Consider the following 18,405-nt stretch of genomic DNA (forward strand, 5'->3'; position numbering starts at 1 on the left):
CATGCTAAAAAAATAACCAAAGAGTTTTGATATTTTTCCTATTTAAAACTTGACTCTTCTGTAGTTACATCGTGTACTAAGACGCACTGCCCGAAAATACTCCCCTGCTATTGAAAGTAACCAAGGGGACTATTTTCGGGCAGTGTGAAATATCACTACGCCTGCTGCAGCCATGTTACTGCAGCAAAGTCCTTGATTATTACGCCAGAATGAGAATAATGTATAGTTCCTAGCCATATCTTTCCAGAAAATCGCAATTTTTAATTTAGTACACGATGTAACTACAGAAGAGTCGGGTTTTAAATAGGAAAAATATTGAAACTCTTTGGTTATTTTTTAGCGCGATGCTAATAGTCTAATCAGATTCAATGGATTATGCTAAGCTATGCTAAAAGTGTTTGTGCCAGATCCAGAGATCAGCTGAATAGATTCCAAAACTTTAAAAATCAAATGTTTAACTCTGGAAAGCTAAATGAGCCTATTTTTTTTTTTAAGTGGAGTGTCCCTTTAAAAAAAGTGAAAAATAAATATAGATGGACATTAAAACTTTGCTAAAGCAACAAAGCTGGCGATGATGGCCTAAGACTTTTGCACAGTACTGAATATATGTTTAAGATTAGGGAAATTAACATGCGTTGTAGATTTCACACAAGTTTTTGGGAGACAACATACTTTGTAGGAATTCTGTGAATAAAAAAATGCACAAACCATATTATCCAACAAATGAAAGGGGTGACTTTTCATTTATTTTCATTTTTGTATGTGAATTTATGAGGTTGACAGCATAATGAATGGAGATTTCTCTCTTATGGATGCGACAATTCTGAAATAATGGCTATTGATATTTAGACCACCAAATATTGACATCTGAGATATGGTTAAAAACCTTTTTTAATGGTAAGATTGACATTTGCATTGAATTACTCATTTCTCTGAGCATCCTGACCAGTTTCTTATTATTGTTGCATCACCAGCACTCAGTGAATCCATTCTTTACATGGTACATCTCAAATCTAAATAAAAAAAGTGAATGTTGTCTTTTAAAGCTGTATAAAGTATGATGGTGAAAAAAGTGAAAGACAAAAAGAGCTGAATGTTGGGGAAACGGTTGCCACGGTAACACCTGTGTAAAGCACCATAAAGACGGCCCACCACTCCAGCACATAACGTGTGAATGAGACTCCATCCTTATCAACAGAGGCAGGCAGAGGACGGGAATAAACAGCTCTCCGGGGACAGATCTTTACAAGCATGAGTGTCACTGATGGATGAGCGTGAGAAGTGAAGAGAGCCTGATCTCACAGTATACTTACTGGATCCCAAAACTGGGCTTCCCCTGCCCTCTGCCTGCTCTGTACTGAACCAACAGAGTGTTGAAACGCTGCCTATGTCTGCGCTTTCTCTCAAATCCTCCCGAGAGTCAGTCGACAGGTTCTTGGGTCTTCTAACCTAACCAGATGGATCCAGAACTCCAGAATCTCTGGAAGAGTTTTGACAGGGGAATGAAAGCGGTGGGAATATGTCAGGCCGGGTATTGTGGGATTGGATGCCTCTGACCGGCAGTGTGGAGTTTATGGAATGTGCTGCGCTCAGCTGGGCGCCGGCGTCCTCTCTCTGTTTCATTTAGGACGGCCTCGTTTTCTCTCTACCTGGACGTCACACGCTGGCTGTGTGGTTTTTTGCTGAACTCACGTGTGTGTAATCGGACAACTGATGGGAAATCAGGATGAGTTTGGAGTTTAGAGATGGAGGGTGTTCAACATACAGGTTAGTAGAGATGTTTCTAATATATAGAGAGCACCTTGAGGGAAACACTTTACTTGTTCAAAACTTATTAGACTTTAGTTCTGTATTTAACTTCGACTGCACTGTAAAAAAACAAATTTTAAACATATTTTTTATGCTACTTTAACTTAAAAAATTAAGTTAAACGATTTCAACTTGTTTTTAAAAGTTTTTTCCACTATTCACAGGTCAAAACATAAACGAGTATGTTGAATTCACTTGTGTAAATGACCAAATTGTTTTATTTTTAACTTGCTGCATTTTTTTACAGTGTGATGTTTCAAACTTTGTCTTAGATGTGTCTACTAAAAATTCTTAAAGAATTAATAAATACAAATAAATTGGATGAAATGAAGAAATACTATAGAAATTCATATAGGTTAGCTACTGTCATTTCAACAGACTGATCACACAGAAAGTTGTGATATGGTCATGAATAATTTGATTCATTTATTCGTGTCCATTGCACAAAATTCAGCTTTTTTTGTGCATTAAGCACAAATGTCTTTTTCGTGTCACCTGCACAATTTTCTAGAATTAGTTTTTCATGTCCGTGGCACGACTTTCTTTTTCGTTTCATTTAATATATTGTGTTCTCATTGTTTTTTCCTATTTTCTTACCATTGTCGCTTGGGGTTGGGGTTAGAGTCACTTTCTGTAAAATTTTTACACATCCTAACCCCAGGCAAGAATAGTTTAAACCAATGTAGAATTCAATACATAACAGTACATCCTAACCAAAACCCCAACCCCAAGCGACAATAATTTAAAAATAGGAAATAAAGAGAAAACAATGCATAAAATGAAACGAAAAAGAAAGTCGTGCCACGGACATAAAAAACGATTTATAGAAATTGGTGCTGAGTGACACGAAAAAGACATTCATGCTCAAAACATGAAAGAAAGCTAAATTTCGTGCCATGGACACGAATAAAGTGATCACATTTTCGGGACTGTAACACGACTTGCTGTAAGATCATGTTGCATTTTAACTTAGGAGAATGTGATGAGAAGTGTTTGAGGTTGCGTTTTAACTTTATTTTCACATCTTGCAAATCAAAACATTTTTTTGAAACATTAAGATTTTTTTTTCTGGAACTAAAAGAAACACTAACTCACATGTGAAAATACGAGACTCACCATGATTTAATATTACGATGAAACTTTAAGGTTGTATTTGTTAAAATTAGTTGTTACACAGCTCATTGGAATGCTTGATTCTGATTGGCCAGTTGTGAGATTTGCAGGTTGGTTCTTTTCAGATAACAATCGCTCAAAACTAATAACACACAGTAACTGGATGCTGCAAATCATTTTGAAAGGTGCAGTTTAATATTACACAAAAATAAATATAAATATGTCTTTTAATAACACATATGATATTATATTTACAAATGATTAAACCAAATAATGTGTTTGTGACATTTGAACATCTTGTCTTATCTTAAAAAATTAAAACGATTTTCTTGCAGAAGTTCTGCATTCGTTAAAAATGAGCAAATGAAATATTTCAAATCAATATTTAATGCTCCTTACCATACTTATGGGGCAAATAGCTGTGTAATAAGCAGGATAATGTACAGATAGCCGGTTGTTAGAGCAAAATAAGCCCGTTCAGTGTGATACCTGATGTTGTGGCTTATTTCTGCAATAACAACCTGCTGCCTATTATCCCTTACTTAATGCATTAGCTAACATGAAACTAACAACGAACAAAACTTCTACAGCATTTATTAATCTTATTTCGTTATTTCAGCATTTACTAACACATTTTTAAGATAAAAATTAAATTTAGTTAATGCACCATAAACTACATGAACAATTGTATTCGTCCATGAGATCTGATTGGATCGTTCGAAGTTGGGTTGTGTTGCTAGTTGCTGTGATCTCCCAGACCCCTCCCACCTGCCTTACATATGACCGGAAGTAAAGAGAGATCGTTTTGAGGAGGGGAGGAGATTTGCGTTTTTGATTCAAGATTATGAGGGCACGTGAATTAGTTTTAAAATAATGAAGCTCACAGATAAATCATTTGTAAAAAATACCACAATATTCTAAAACAAATTACAGTTTTACATTTTATTTTCATGGCGATCTTTAACTGTGCAGTGTGTAACTTTTAGGAGGATCTCTTGACCGAAATGCAATATAATATGCATTACTATATTTTCAGTGGTGTATAAAGACATTACATAATAAACTGTATTGTTTTTATTACCTTTAAAGCAACACTATGTAGTTTTTTTTACCTTTAAATAATGTCTCTAAAATTATTTCAGTGATAGAACAACTTTTAACTGGACAAATTGTACTGTTGCTGCAACCTGAGCAGCCTCCTAGCTGCTACAAGCACACTCTGAAAGTGGCGGTGGAGGGTAGGAAACACAGCCCCGCCCCTCCCCCTGCCTGCAGAAGAGTGTCTGATACCACATGAGTCGTTATTTATATATATATATATATATATACACACTACGCGTCCCCTTTCATGGAAGTCACCTTTTGCATCGCTGTGTTTCTACAGTAGCTCTAAACAGACAAACTACTCTACAAATCGCATTTGGTCATTGTCCCAGATGACAAGGGCTGGGCAAAAAAATCAATTTTTCGATTAATCGTTTTTTTAAACATGGTCGATTCAGAATCGATTCTCAAAGAGCAGAATCGATTTTTTTTTGCATATTTTTTCCTGCAAACATTGAACTTAAGATTAACATTAATCAAATTGTAATGTATTAAGTAACTGTCATGAGTTGATGTCCCTTTAAGGGGCGGGGCTGAGAAGTAAAAAGGGTGTTGTTGTTGACTGACTCGGGAAGTGTTCTTGTTTCATGTTACAAGTTAGAAGATGAAACTGGTGTTCAGTGATTGTTGATGTTCAGTAAAAGCTCTTAACGTTTATCTGTCTTCGTATTCATTGAAGAATCTAACACTGGCGACGAGCGGATCCGGACCGCAGCACACAGATAAGTGAAATAAAAAATGGCTACTCTGGGCCGCATCGAAGAGTTTGACGAATGCTCAAGTTACTCCATTGAAGAATACGTTGAAAGATTGGAATGTTTTTTTCATGCAAATGACATTGAGTCTGATGCCAAGAAACGATCAGTGTTACTGAGTGTTTGTGGTGCAAAAACATATTCCACCTTGCGGTCAGTACTGGCCCCGACGCATCCGTCGGATGTGACTTATGCAAACATTGTGGCTGCTTTAAAACGCCATTACAGCCCAGCGCCATCAGAGATTGTACAGCGTTTTCACTTCCATAATTGTAAGCAGAAACCCAATCAAAGTATTTCTAACTACATTGCTGAGCTTAGACGCTTGTCTGTCCACTGTGCCTTCGGGGATCAGTTAGACGCTATGCTGCGTGACAGGATCGTGTGCGGTGTGTTGGATGAGGCGCTGCAACGCCGCTTATTGGCTGAATCTACGCTTACATTTACAGAGGCAGAAGAAAAGGCTAGCTGCTGAAGCAGCTCTGTTAAATACTCGCCTTCTTCGTCAACAACAGCATGATTCGTTTCCCGCAGATGATGTTCATTATGCAGCTCACACATCAGTTAAGACAGCAGCACAAAATGAAAATCTAAAGTGTGACAAACCATGTTTTAGATGTGGTGGCCAGCATCCTTCACCATCCTGTAAATTCACCACAGCAGTATGCCATTACTGTAAAAAACGGGGGCACATAGCTCGTGTGTGTTTAACAAGAATCAAGCAAAATGCTGGACAAAGTACAGGAAATGCTAAAATGGGGCAGAGTACTAACGTTATAACACATGAAGAGCATGAGGAATACTCTGTTTACAGCATGAATGAAACATCAAAAAAGGAAGGACGGAAGCCTTATTTAATTACAGTTCTCCTAAATGATCAAGCACACACAATGGAAGTGGATTCAGGTGCAGCATGTTCACTGATTAGTGAGGACACTTACCGCTCATTATGGCCTGCTCAGCCTCCGGAAATGCACCAGGACAAAGGAATACTTAAACAATGGTCAAAGGCAACTTTGGATGTGAAAGGGAAAGTCTTTGTGGACGTACGATACAGAGGGACACAAAACACACTTCCTTTGTTTGTCATTCAAGGGCAGGGCATTAGTCTGCTGGGACGAGACTGGTTTGAGCCACTAGGAATATCAGTGGAAGGAATACATGGCATACAGCTGCAATCGGTGGAGGAAATTTTGTTGGAATATGCAGAGGTATTTCAGGACATTGGGTCCTGTAGAGCCCCCCCAATCGCTATTGACATTGAGCCCACAGCTAACCCACGTTTCTTTAAAGCACGGCCGGTTCCCTTTGCCTTACGCCCGCAGCTAGATGAGGAGCTGGATAAATTAGTAGCTCAAGGAATTTTCGAGCCGGTGCGACATGCTAGATGGGCCACGCCCATAGTGACTGTTGCAAAAAAAGATGGGGGTCTAAGAATTTGCGGTGACTATCGTTGTACTGTGAATACAGCTGTTAAACCTGATGTGTACCCCATACCCACTGCATCTGAACTTTTCTCAAAACTAGCTGGGGGAGTATTTTTCACTAAACTTGATCTGAAACAGGCTTACCAACAACTTCCATTGGACGACAAGGCAGCAGATTTGCTAACTATAAACACCCACCGTGGCCTTTTCCGACCTCGACGCTTACAGTTCGGGGTGTCAACAGCTGTTTCAATATTTCAAAGATTTATGGACACTCTGTTTGCTGGAATTCCAAGAGTTCAACCATACCTGGATGATATCTTGATTTCAGGTAAATCGATGGAAGACCACAATGCACAGCTGAAGGCTGTATTGAAGCGTCTTGCAGAAGCTGGTCTGAGGCTGCAAAAGGAGAAAAGCATTTTTGCAGCGACCCAAGTCGAGTTTTTGGGGTTTCGAGTGGATAAGGATGGAATTAAGCCGACTCGTGAAAAAGTGGAGGCTATTCAAAAAGCCCCGGCTCCACAGAACAAAACAGAACTCCAGGCTTTTTTGGGGTTGCTCAACTTTTATAACTGTTTCCTCCCCAACAAAGCTACAGTCCTGGAACCCCTGCATCGCTTGCTTGATCAGTCTGCTTCGTGGCAGTGGGGAGTCGAACATGAAACTGCTTATGCTCAGGCAAAGCAGCTGCTACAGACAGATCAGGTGCTAGTGCATTATGATGAAAAAAACCCCTGGCAGTAGTATGCGATGCCTCACCCTATGGCCTGGGTGCTTTACTGTTCCACTTGGAATGTGAGGGCCAGGAAAGACCTATCTGCTTTGCTTCCCGAACAATGTCTTCCACTGAACGGAATTATGCCCAGGTTGATAAGGAAGCGTTGGCTGTCATTTTTGCTGTTAGAAAATTTCATCAGTACCTCGCAGGGCGTCATTTTGTGATTTTCACGGACCACAAACCTTTGCTGGGCCTATTACACCACTTCAAGCCAATGCCGGCCGTTCTGTCACCACGAATGTTACGATGGAGTTTGATCCTTGGAGCATATGACTATGAGCTGTGTTACAGACCTGGAAAGGACATTGCGAATGCTGATGCCCTGAGCCGGTTACCGTTGCCCGGGACTGACGCTGTTACACCACCACCGTTGGAGGTCCTGTTACTCGAAACGGTTCCAGATGCTCCTATGCATGCTGATCGACTTGCCAGTCTTACACTGAAGGACCCTGTTGTGTCACGAGTATTACGCTGGGCCCTGCATGGTTGGCCAGCTGATATAACAGACAGCCATTTCAAACCTTTTCTGATGCGCCGCTACGAACTTTCTGCACACAAAAACTGCTTGCTGTGGGGGAGCCGGGTTGTGGTTCCTGAGTTGGCAAGGAAGGAAGTGCTGGCCATGTTACATGATGCTCATCCTGGCATTGTCCACATGAAGGGTCTCGCAAGGAGTTATGTGTGGTGGCCAGGGATGGACAAGGACATAGAGGAGACTGTCAGAGCCTGTGATATCTGTCAGAAGTCACGTCATGCACCACCTAGGGCAAAGCTGCACCCTTGGGAATGGACAACGAAAAGATGGTCCAGACTGCACATTGACTTTGCAGGCCCTTTTCAAGGTAAAATATTTCTCATAGTAGTTGATTCACATAGCAAGTGGCTAGAGGTGTCTTTGATGAGTTCCATGTCATCATCTGTTGTTATTAATACACTGAGACTTCTTTTCGCAACGCATGGGTTGCCTGACATCATTGTATCTGACAATGGAGCTGCTTTTACCTCTGCAGAGTTCAAGGAGTTTGCTGAACGTAATGGCATTCGACATGTCACCACGGCGCCATATCATCCCAGTTCGAATGGGCAGGCGGAGCGCATGGTACAGACGACGAAGGAGTCTCTGTCTCGCATCACCAAAGGTGATTGGCAAACTCGGCTTGCTCGTTTCCTGTTGTCACAACATGTAACACCCAACTCTGCAACAGGTAAAAGTCCTGCTGAACTACTCATGAATCGGCGGTTAATCACTGCTCTGGACAGAGTGCACCCTGATTATGAACGAGACATGCACCGTAGGCAGGAGTTAAATGCTGAAAAGTGCCCTGGCATTGTCAGGGAATTCAAACCAAATGACATGGTGTACATGAGGAGTTACACCAAGGGCTCGAAGTGGATGCCTGGGACTATTGTGGGCCTCATGGGTCCTTTATCGTACAAGGTCAGTGCGAATGATGGACAGATACACAGGAGACATGTGGATCAGCTACGAGAAAGAGTGGTAACCATGGCCAATTCATCTGTGCCAGAGCCCATTGGTAGCACTGAACATCCACCAGAGGCTGTAGTATCTGAATTGCCTGAACCACAGTCACTGGCATCAAATGAGGAAGATCCTAATAATGACTTTGCTGAGAATGGAAATAATTCGGGAGTTGTGTTGGGGTCTCCTGGACCGCGGAGGTACCCTGTAAGAGAGCATCATCCTCCAAAAAGGTTTTCAGATTTTATGGACTGGGGGAAAGGGGTGTAATGTATTAAGTAACTGTCATGAGTTGATGTCCCTTTAAGGGGCGGGGCTGAGAAGTAAAAAGGGTGTTGTTGTTGACTGACTCGGGAAGTGTTCTTGTTTCATGTTACAAGTTAGAAGATGAAACTGGTGTTCAGTGATTGTTGATGTTCAGTAAAAGCTCTTAACGTTTATCTGTCTTCGTATTCATTGAAGAATCTAACACAAATTACTAGTATTCTTCACTAGATGTCACCCTCTTTTTTTGCCTTGCGCGATGTTACCAAGGAGCCTGTCATTCTTTCATTCAGTGCTTAAAATGGTGGTTTTAGGTGCTTCATTGACGTTGATGCCACCTTCACATAAAAAGTAAGAAGTATGGAAGCATTTTAGATTTTGCAAGCAAGGCGACAACGACAGTGTTTTGGCTTTTAATTTCTTTTTATTAATTACCCACTTGAATCGAAAATTGAATCGAGAATCGAAATCGAATCGATTTGATAGCTTGTGAATCGAAATTGAATCGATCTGGAACATCTGAATCGATACCCAGCCCTACAGATGATGATATGTTTTTCCTGTGGTGGCTACCGTAGCTTCTCTATGTGTTTCCAAAGGGAGGGGTGAGCTGTGGACTGAGCCGTTGGTTGCAATTCACAGTCACACTGCTAGATGCCACTAAAATCTACACACTGCACCTTTAATGGTAGGTACAGTGATATTTCTTGAATATTGGAGTGATTCATTTTTTGTTCAGTGTGTTTACAGAAGCTTTACATTTAATCTTGCACATATATAGGGTCCTAAAAAATTAACTTAGCCCAGAGGTTTGTATTAAAAATGTGATGCCTCCAATCATACTGCTTACTAAGAAGTCTGGTCTTACTTTATCAAGCTACCAGACAAACAATTTTTGTCTGGTGTATAGAAACCGGCAAAGCAAACCTTTGAGCCACAACTAATGTAGACATATCACAGTGAATTTGTCTGTGTACTCTTTTACCTTGGGTGGTTGTTAACCACCCACACTGTCTGAAAAAATGGTAAAAAATGGTCACTGGGACAGTATCCTTCAAAAAGGTCATAATATGTATCATTTAGGTACAGATATGTATACATGTGGTACCCATATGTACCTCTGAGGTACTATCATAAACTCTCTAGGTGCAAAGACGTACTTTTTAAGGGTACCACCCAGGTGACGGCTAGGGACCATTTGTTTCTGACAGTGCAGCAAGTCTTTCTCTAAAAGTCATTCTGAAGATCTTAAAAACTACAAAGCAGAAAAAAAACACTAATATTTTCGTTAATACGTTATTTTTGGAGTCATGATTTATTTCCTTCTTTTATTCACAATTTTTTTAGACAGGTCTTAGTCATTATTTGGTCACATTCAATGCTGACTCTTGTGTAGTGAAGCAGCGTTTGATGAGGGAAGGAAGCGAGCTGTTTTTCAGATGTATTTTTTTGACTGTGTACTAGCGGTGATGGTGTAGGGTTGTGCACAGACGCCTCTACCCCCGGCTGGAACAAGCAGTCTTTATTGTTTAATGACAGATATACAGTCTCTGTCTGTTCTGCTGCGCTCTACAGCGCTATTGTCAAGATCCTCTTTCATTACTGACCCTATTTACCTTACATTTACAGATGTCTGTAAAGCTTAGGTTTATCGGCCTGTGAAATGTGAAGATTGTATAAAATATAAGCGGCAGTGATTCTGATAAAGTCGTTTCTGTTATTAAATGAATGCATTTAATGATGCACACTATGCACATTATATGGAGTAATAGAAAGAAACATACAATCAATACATTAAGGCTGATGAAAGCCCTGAATGACCCTCATTGTCGAGGAAATAACATTAAACTTAACAGAAAAAAAATCAATATTTTAGCCAGCTCACGAAATTACACTTTAAAAAAATTCCGTGGAAATTGCAGCTGGGTTGCCGGTAACTTACCGTAGATTTAAATGTATGTTTTTTCCTGGCAACATTTTGTTCAAAGTTAAATGAACATTAAACATTTACAAATCTTTGTCTTTACAGAGTAAAACTAAAAAAAACAGCATCAAGCAAAACATTCTGGGAAACAAAATCTGAAACAAAAAACAGAAAAATCTTGATGATGATTTCTGGTTCCCAGAATGCTTTGCATGAGGCTGTTTTTGTATAGTTTTATTCTGTAAAGATAAAGACTTGTTAATATTTAAAATTTATTTAACTTTGAACAAACTCTTGCCCGTAAATAACATAAATGTAAATCTACGGTAAATTACCGGCAACCCAGCTGCAATAACATTGTAATTTCTACGGAATTTTTTTACAGTGTACCTCTTCCGATGGAGAATTACTGTAAAAAATATTGACAGTCATGAGTATTTCTTACCGACCACAAAACTCTTTTTGGCATTATAATGTTGATTATGAACTTAAATCCTTTGGGAAGTTTCCCCAGATGTCTTTATAGGCTGTTAAATTATGTTTAATTCAACGTTTGTAGTTTTCAAGGTTTTTTTTTTTTACTTGTATTATGTATATTATGTACAGGTTAGAGATATGCTGAATAATCAAATATAGTTTTATTTCTGCATCATCTTATCTCAATATCACTATCTGCATATTTCATTTAGTCTTAAATGTTTGAAATCTTGTATTAAAGTCTATTATGTGATGATCATAAAACAGCAGTCATGAGGCACTTTGTGTTTTTCTCTGAGAACAGAGAATTTCCATATTCGTTTCCCACGACCCTGCACGATCCCACGAACTAAACATACAGCAACATTACACACATGCTCAGTCCCGTGACTCCAAAAACACTCTGAGCATGTGCGTACAGACTCAAAACACAAACCCCAAATGTTATACAGCATTTATTTTACTGTGCAAATGCAGTGAATAAAATGTGTTATTTTATTATACTGTATGTGACCATTAACCACTAAACCAGTGGGTACATTTTTTAAGTTAAGATGTATACATCATCTGGAAGTTAAATAAATAAGCTTTCCAAGGATATATGGTTTGTTAGGATAGGGCAATATTTGGCAGAGATACAACTATTTGAAAATCTGGAATCTGAGGGTGCAAAAAAATCTAAATGTTAAGAAAATCACCTTTAAAGTCCTTGGCAACACTAATGAGAATCACATTTTTGATATATTTACAGTCTGAAATTTACAAAATATCTTCATGGCACATGATCTTTACTTAATGAAAGAAATCTATAATTTTGACCCATACAATGTATTGTTGGCTATTGCTACAAACATACCCATGCTACTTACTATATGAAAAATTATTATTATAGTTAAATTATTCTGAGCAATACTACTACTACACTGTAGCAAAATAATAATTTAAGAAGAAATAATAATGATATTAATAAATGACAAATAAATCATATAATGTAAATAAATAATTTTAAAAAGTAAAAAAAATCTAAATAAAACAGTAGCAAAAAAGTAAATAGTAATAAAATAGTAAAATTGTATTTGTTTAATCTGCACATCATGTGACCATAACACGACACCACAACATATCAGAAAACTAAGAACTCAAAATTGACAGATGTAGGGGAGAGCGGGGCACAAAGTAGCACTTTTTGGCTTTTTCTCTATCATTCAAAAATATTAGATGAATAGTTAGATGAATAATTTTTTTTACACAATCAACACAAACATCTCTGCTACAAATGAACACTTAAAGTTTGTTTTTGGGACCAACCGTTATTATACAATTACACCGAAAGTGACAGGAGTGCAAAAATTTCCCCATAGGTGGGGTTCATTGTAACAAACAGAGGGTTTGTTGTAACACCTGCTAGAAAATTTAGTTTAAACACAAATAATTCAATCAAATTCTGTCTATATACTAAAGGTTGATATTGTTTATATATCTGCCTATAATAGATAGATATCCACACATTCATCCATCCATCATCCTTCATCTGACCATCTTTGTATTAAGCAGCAATGAATAAATAGATTTGTTTGAAAGGGCAATAAAATGATAATTGTGAGTTATTTCCCCTGATATTGTATTAACAGTTATCATTTTGATGAATAGTATTTACAATGTTTTTATTTCATTATCATTGTATACCTGAGGTTTAATTGTAACACTGTGTGACAACTAACCCCGCTGTGTAAAAATGTTTTCAATCCCAGCTATCAGTTACTAGGAGTTGCTGACATGTTTCAAAATGGTGTTATGTTTTAGGTAACCAGACAGTTATTAAATAATATAAGGTTGGATTTGGTGACTTACACACCCAAATCAGAAAAAAAAACATAAGATGAAGAAATTTAATTCCATGCCAACAAAACACTCTTTGTTCAATATCTTTACCAAAACTGTTCACAAATTCACAGGAGATCTTCTGACAGTAAGAGAAAAAGACCAAAAGCACAGATTGCTCAGCCCTGTAGAAATATGTAAAGTAGCTGTGTTACAATTAACCCTGCTCACCCCGCCATTAAAAAAAATTACCAATTGATGGTTCAATAATAGGTACAAAAGGTACATAAAATACTACTGATAAACACTTTAAAACGCATGAAAAATAAATGTTTTTAAAGTTAAACAGTGCTATTAAATTATTGAAATATTTACCTAGAACGTCAGGGTAATCTTCAAGTAAATGATTAAGGTAAGGGGTTGGGTTTGGTTGACAAAAAAGCCTGCCACAAAAGAACCATTTCTTTTTTTCTGTTTGCTATAAAGGCTGTAGTGTAGTTCACTGTAACATATTAATAAAATGAATGTTATTGTGAATGATTCCAGTCTTATATATGATTTGTTTTGCCCATATGCTATAGGGAAATAAAATTAAAATAATGTAATAATAAAAATAATCTCATACACTCTTAGAAAGGATGTGTTAATTTTTTACACATCTTTGTGCATAAGCTTTTAACGCATTATGTGTAATTTTGTGTTAAAATATAACACAAGTTGTGTTAAAAGTAACACAAAATGTGTTGTTTCAATAATAACATGGGTGGATTCTGGGACAATGCATAGAATCAACACTAATGTGTTGTTTTTAACACATTCGTTCTAAGAGTGTATATTCAACATATATTCATTACACAGCTTAGTTGCTGTTATGAAGTTTTGAAAAAGCTGTGCAGCTGACATGAGAACATCTAGCAGTAAAAACGCCTACAAGCACTCGACAATCTCAAGAGATAAATTCATCGTATGTGTGTTTCAAAGCATTTAATATACATGTTAACTGTGGTTTACTTTATTTTCATACATTTATTAGTTTTATGTTTCTCTAAAAGAGGTTAAAAAAGAGTGTCTGATTTCCTCCATTGCTCCTTAAAAACATTAAATCAAGCGTTTATTTCCACTGCATTATATGTGCAGCCACTGTCTGTCTGTATGTTTGCACACATAATAGAAATTGATTTCCAGCTGCACATTGTGTTTTTAATGCTGAACTAAATGAAAATTAATTTATCATCATCATCATTTTCATGCTTGTTTTTCTAAAGGGACGTTTCCTTTGCTTTTGTATACTGAATGACCTTCAGGTAGAGTCCAGCTTTCATTGTGCAACATCCAGCCCTTCACACCAGAAACATGTGGGCTTCTTTTATACAACACTGAAAAGCTTTGAGAAATGAGTCGTGTTGCCAGGGAGATGTTATTTGGGAAGAAAGAGGCAGTTTTACACTACTTTCCGCTTGTTGTTTTTTTTAATTCTCGTCTCTTTACTTTGCTTACAGACGCTGGAAGAAAGCACCAAGAACTGCTTGACGCACTATAGCGCACACCAGTGAACGGGTAAGCACAGCTTTCTGTTTCTTCTGACTGAAATATAATGCACACAAACAATGCACTTGTCTCGATCTATTCATGAGATTCATCACTCTTTGAAGGACAACAAAGGATAAGAGTGATTTTTGTTCCCTTTCTAATTTCCAACCTGCCAAATGGTTTGGAGAGATAAGGAAAAAAATCAATTAACTCTGCAATGCCGGCCCAGACAGTGGGCGAAATTTGTACATTATAAACGTTATGTCATTTTATTGCAAGAGTCTAGATCTACTATCAATGCTAGAGGCTGCAGAGTCGAAAAAAAAAATAATTAGCCTTTCGACAACAAAGTCACTTCCCCCTACACCAAATCTGGAATGCTGTCAAAAACTGCTGACTGACTGCGGGTGTTAAAACATAGGATGTCCCAAAACAGGATAGGGCGGTGAAAAAAAAATACGCACTTCAGTCATCAGACTCTGTGCCTCATCTGTCAGACCGTCACGCTTGTGCGCTCAGTTCAATTCTCATTTCGTTTTTATCGCAGCTCACCGGAGCCGGTGCGGAGAAATTATCTGCTGTCAGGACCTGCGCCCGGCTGATAGGGAGCCGCAGAGCGTGTGGGGGCCACCACAAGGTGAGAGAGACGGCGCCGGGGGGAAGGGAGCGAAAAGTCGGGGACCGACGATGCCGTCTTCTACCATGCAGATGTTCGCATTCATACTGGCGGTGCTGGGTGTCGTGAGTGCCACGGTGGCCACTCTGCTACCCAACTGGAAGGTGAGCGCAGATGTGGGGAACAACATCATGACGGCCATCTCGCAGATGCAGGGACTCTGGATGGACTGCACCTGGTACAGCACCGGGGTCTTCAGTTGTTCTCTTAAGTACTCTGTGCTGGCGTTGCCCGCCTACCTGCAGACCGCACGCACTACTATGGTGCTCTCCTGCATGACGGCGACAATGGGACTCTGCCTGGCCGCCCTCGGGCTGAAATGCACTCGTTGGGGTGGAAGTTATCGCTCTAAGGGACACACAGCCATTTCGGCTGGGGCTTGCTTCGTCATAGCGGGGCTCCTGTGCCTGTTACCCGCGTCTTGGTTTACCAATGAGGTCATCACTACATTTCTGGACTCCAAAGTGCCCAAGAGCAGCAAGTACGAACCGGGTGCCGCGGTGTACGTGGCATTCGTATCGGCTGGATTCCTTTTAGCCGCAGGTGTAATCTTCTGCCTCTCGTGTCCTGGAAAAAGAGGGGGTCCGCTCGATACGGGCTCGTCCCACCCCGACAAGCCAAAACAGAAGCTGCGCCAAGAGCAGTCGACCCGCAACCAACAGAAGCAAGAGCAACGGGAACAGCAGAGTCAGACTGAGCCGCAGGATCGAGAGCAGTCGCAAAGAGAGACACCGAAACAGGAAAAGCTTCAAGCGGACGATCGTCAGCAAGGCAAGCCAGTGCCAGAGAGGCTGATCTTGGAGAAGGACAAACAGTACCAGTCTCCATCTCGAACCCGAAATCAAGACCCCAAGGCCGTCTACAGTCTCCACGATTACGTGTAAACAACAAGGCATGTAGGAGGTTCTCGCTTATCAGACTGCCTTTCTACTGTTTGTGACCGGCAAAAAGAGGAGGAGAAAAGCAAAGGAACAGCAGGAGGAATAATGACTTTGATGGTGTTATCAACCCCTCTCATCCGTGCTTTGCTTAGAGCGAGCAAGGCATTTCCAAAACCCTGGAATAGACAAACTGAGGATTGTGAATCGACGGGTAAATGATTTTTCCGCAATGACAAGCAAACGACGGAGTGGCTTTATGATGCAACATTTGAGGAATACCTAGGATATAAAACTTCTTAACTTATTAGAGGGCATAAAAGATAGAATTTTATTTTTGCCTTACAGTCATCACCTTGTCCGAATAACCGGCTAAATATTTCGCAACCATTTTTTTAAATCAAACTTTTGGTAGCTGGATCCGTGTGTGATTGAATTAACACAGTTATATTTCAGCCGCTTGTAGATTTATTATTAGGTGCATGCTGATGGTAGATAATGGTGTTAACAATACGGCAAAAGGCTTCATACAACACTCTGGGGAATAGTCAAGCCTCCACCCAAGGGATTCTTTTCACTATCAGATGTCCATTTAATGGTGTCCTTCAGAAAAGAGATTTTGACGCGTCCAGTCCATATTTTTGAAAGAGTGGTGGTGGTTGGGGGGTGGCGCACAGCACATCATCTGAGGTAATGATGCTTTTTGCTTTTCCATTAGGGTTGGCTATGGTTGGGTGCACACTGCTCATTTACTGCGAGCAGGCACAGATACAAACACACACACATAGGCTCTCCTTCACTCGCCCATACTCTTGCTATAAGGCTAATAGGGTCTCGCACCCAATCATCTTGATGCTGTGCGTCTATGTGTCATGCCTGCAGGAAGTGCTGTACTAGGACAAACAGGACGCTGTAACATGCTGTTCTGGGTCTCCACGAAAAGTTGAACCAAGGTGACACAAATCTCAACGGTGGCTGTGATACGACTCCCCGCTGGGCAACAATTACACCTTTGGTCCACATCTATTTTACATCTATACATTTGGCAGACGCTTCAAAGCGATGTTTATGCTCTGGGATTGAACCTATGACCTTTTGCGCTTTTTTACGCAATGCTGTGCCGAGTGAGCTACAGAAACAGTCAGCATTGTGCTTATTTTTATTTAGAGTCGAATATTAAACATGTTACTCCATAAGCATATGAAAGATGTTTGACTCAAGCTAATAAAGGTGTCATTGTAACACCGGCGCAGGGCTGATGTTTGAGGGACAATGCCCGTCTTTCATACAAGCACTCTTACTGCACTTTGCCTTTAATACGCATGTACAGATACTGCAACAGATATTGGGCGACAGTACGAATGTAAGAGACAAAGGGTCCATACATTTAATGGACAGATTTTGCCCTCTTGCTTTATTGTGTTGCTGTATATGTAAACCGGATACAAACACTTACAGTGGGATCTAAAACCCTGAGACCACTATAAAATGTTAAAATATTAATTTAAAGGAATACGTTCATTTATAATTATTTATGTGAAAGCTATGGTTTCATTACCTTGTGAATTGACATGGACTTAGTTGAAATGCATCAAGGATGTCTGATCTTTTGTAAAAATTAGTCTATATGGTCGCATAATTTCTTATAATTAGTAAGGGATAGTTTACCCGAAAATAAAAATTGTGTCATCATTTACTCACCCTCATGATGCTACAAACCTGTTTGCATATCTTTGTTTTGATAAACACAAAAGATGATATTTCATGCTTCCTGTTTGGTTATAAATATCTTCCTTTGCGTTCAGCAGAACAAAGAAATGTATACAGATTTTTAACATCATTGGGGTGAGTAGATGATACAATTTTCATTTTTGGGTGAACTATTGCTTTAAAATAGAATTTTATATTTCTCTTAGTCCTAAATATTTCTATAAAAGCAAACATTTTCAATGTTGTTTCAGGCATTTGGAGTCCACTGCACATATGCACTGCAAAAAAATGAATTTCTTAGTATATGTGGGTTTTGTTTTCAGTACAAATATCTAAAATTCACAAATTAAGATGCATTTTCTTGATGAGCAAAATTACCTATAAAAATAAGTCTAGTTTGTAGACAAAAAACCCATTAAATTTAAGTGAATTTGCAAACAAGCAAAATATAAAAAACTAATAGGATTAGAAAAAATCTTAAACCTTTTTCTTTATAAACACTAAATTCAATAATATATATATATATATATATATATATATATATATATATATATATATATTTTTTTTTTTTTGCTTGTTTTAAGCACAAATTTACTAAAAATTTTCTGTGTGTTTGTCTAAAAACTAGACTTGTTTTCTTTGGTCATTTTGTTCAT

At 38.9% G+C, this 18,405-nt stretch overlaps 1 protein-coding gene across 3 annotated transcripts; it reads left to right on the forward strand.

The window, feature by feature from the left end:
- The first annotated feature begins 1,013 nt into the window (after window positions 1-1,013).
- Window positions 1,014-18,262, forward strand: cldn20 (claudin 20). Of its 3 annotated transcripts, XM_065268902.2 has the most exons (3): window positions 1,014-1,767; window positions 14,455-14,512; window positions 15,033-18,262. In XM_065268902.2, the coding sequence occupies exon 3, from the start codon at window positions 15,173-15,175 to the stop codon at window positions 16,043-16,045; it is 873 nt and encodes a 290-aa protein (XP_065124974.1). In that variant the 5' UTR covers window positions 1,014-1,767; window positions 14,455-14,512; window positions 15,033-15,172; the 3' UTR covers window positions 16,046-18,262. The 3 variants fall into 3 exon arrangements, with proteins under 3 accessions (XP_065124974.1, XP_065124973.1, XP_065124975.1); XM_065268901.2 differs by having other exon boundaries at window positions 14,455-18,262; XM_065268903.1 differs by lacking the exon at window positions 1,014-1,767 and having other exon boundaries at window positions 12,313-14,512.
- Window positions 18,263-18,405: the final 143 nt, after the last annotated feature.

Source organism: Paramisgurnus dabryanus, chromosome 12, assembly GCF_030506205.2.
Source record: "Paramisgurnus dabryanus chromosome 12, PD_genome_1.1, whole genome shotgun sequence".
Classification (NCBI taxonomy): domain Eukaryota; kingdom Metazoa; phylum Chordata; class Actinopteri; order Cypriniformes; family Cobitidae; genus Paramisgurnus; species Paramisgurnus dabryanus.

Excerpts from the sequence above, each read along its gene's own strand:
- cldn20 (XM_065268901.2), top strand. The coding sequence starts at position 15,173 with ATGCCGTCTTCTACCATGCAGATGTTCGCATTCATACTGGCGGTGCTG.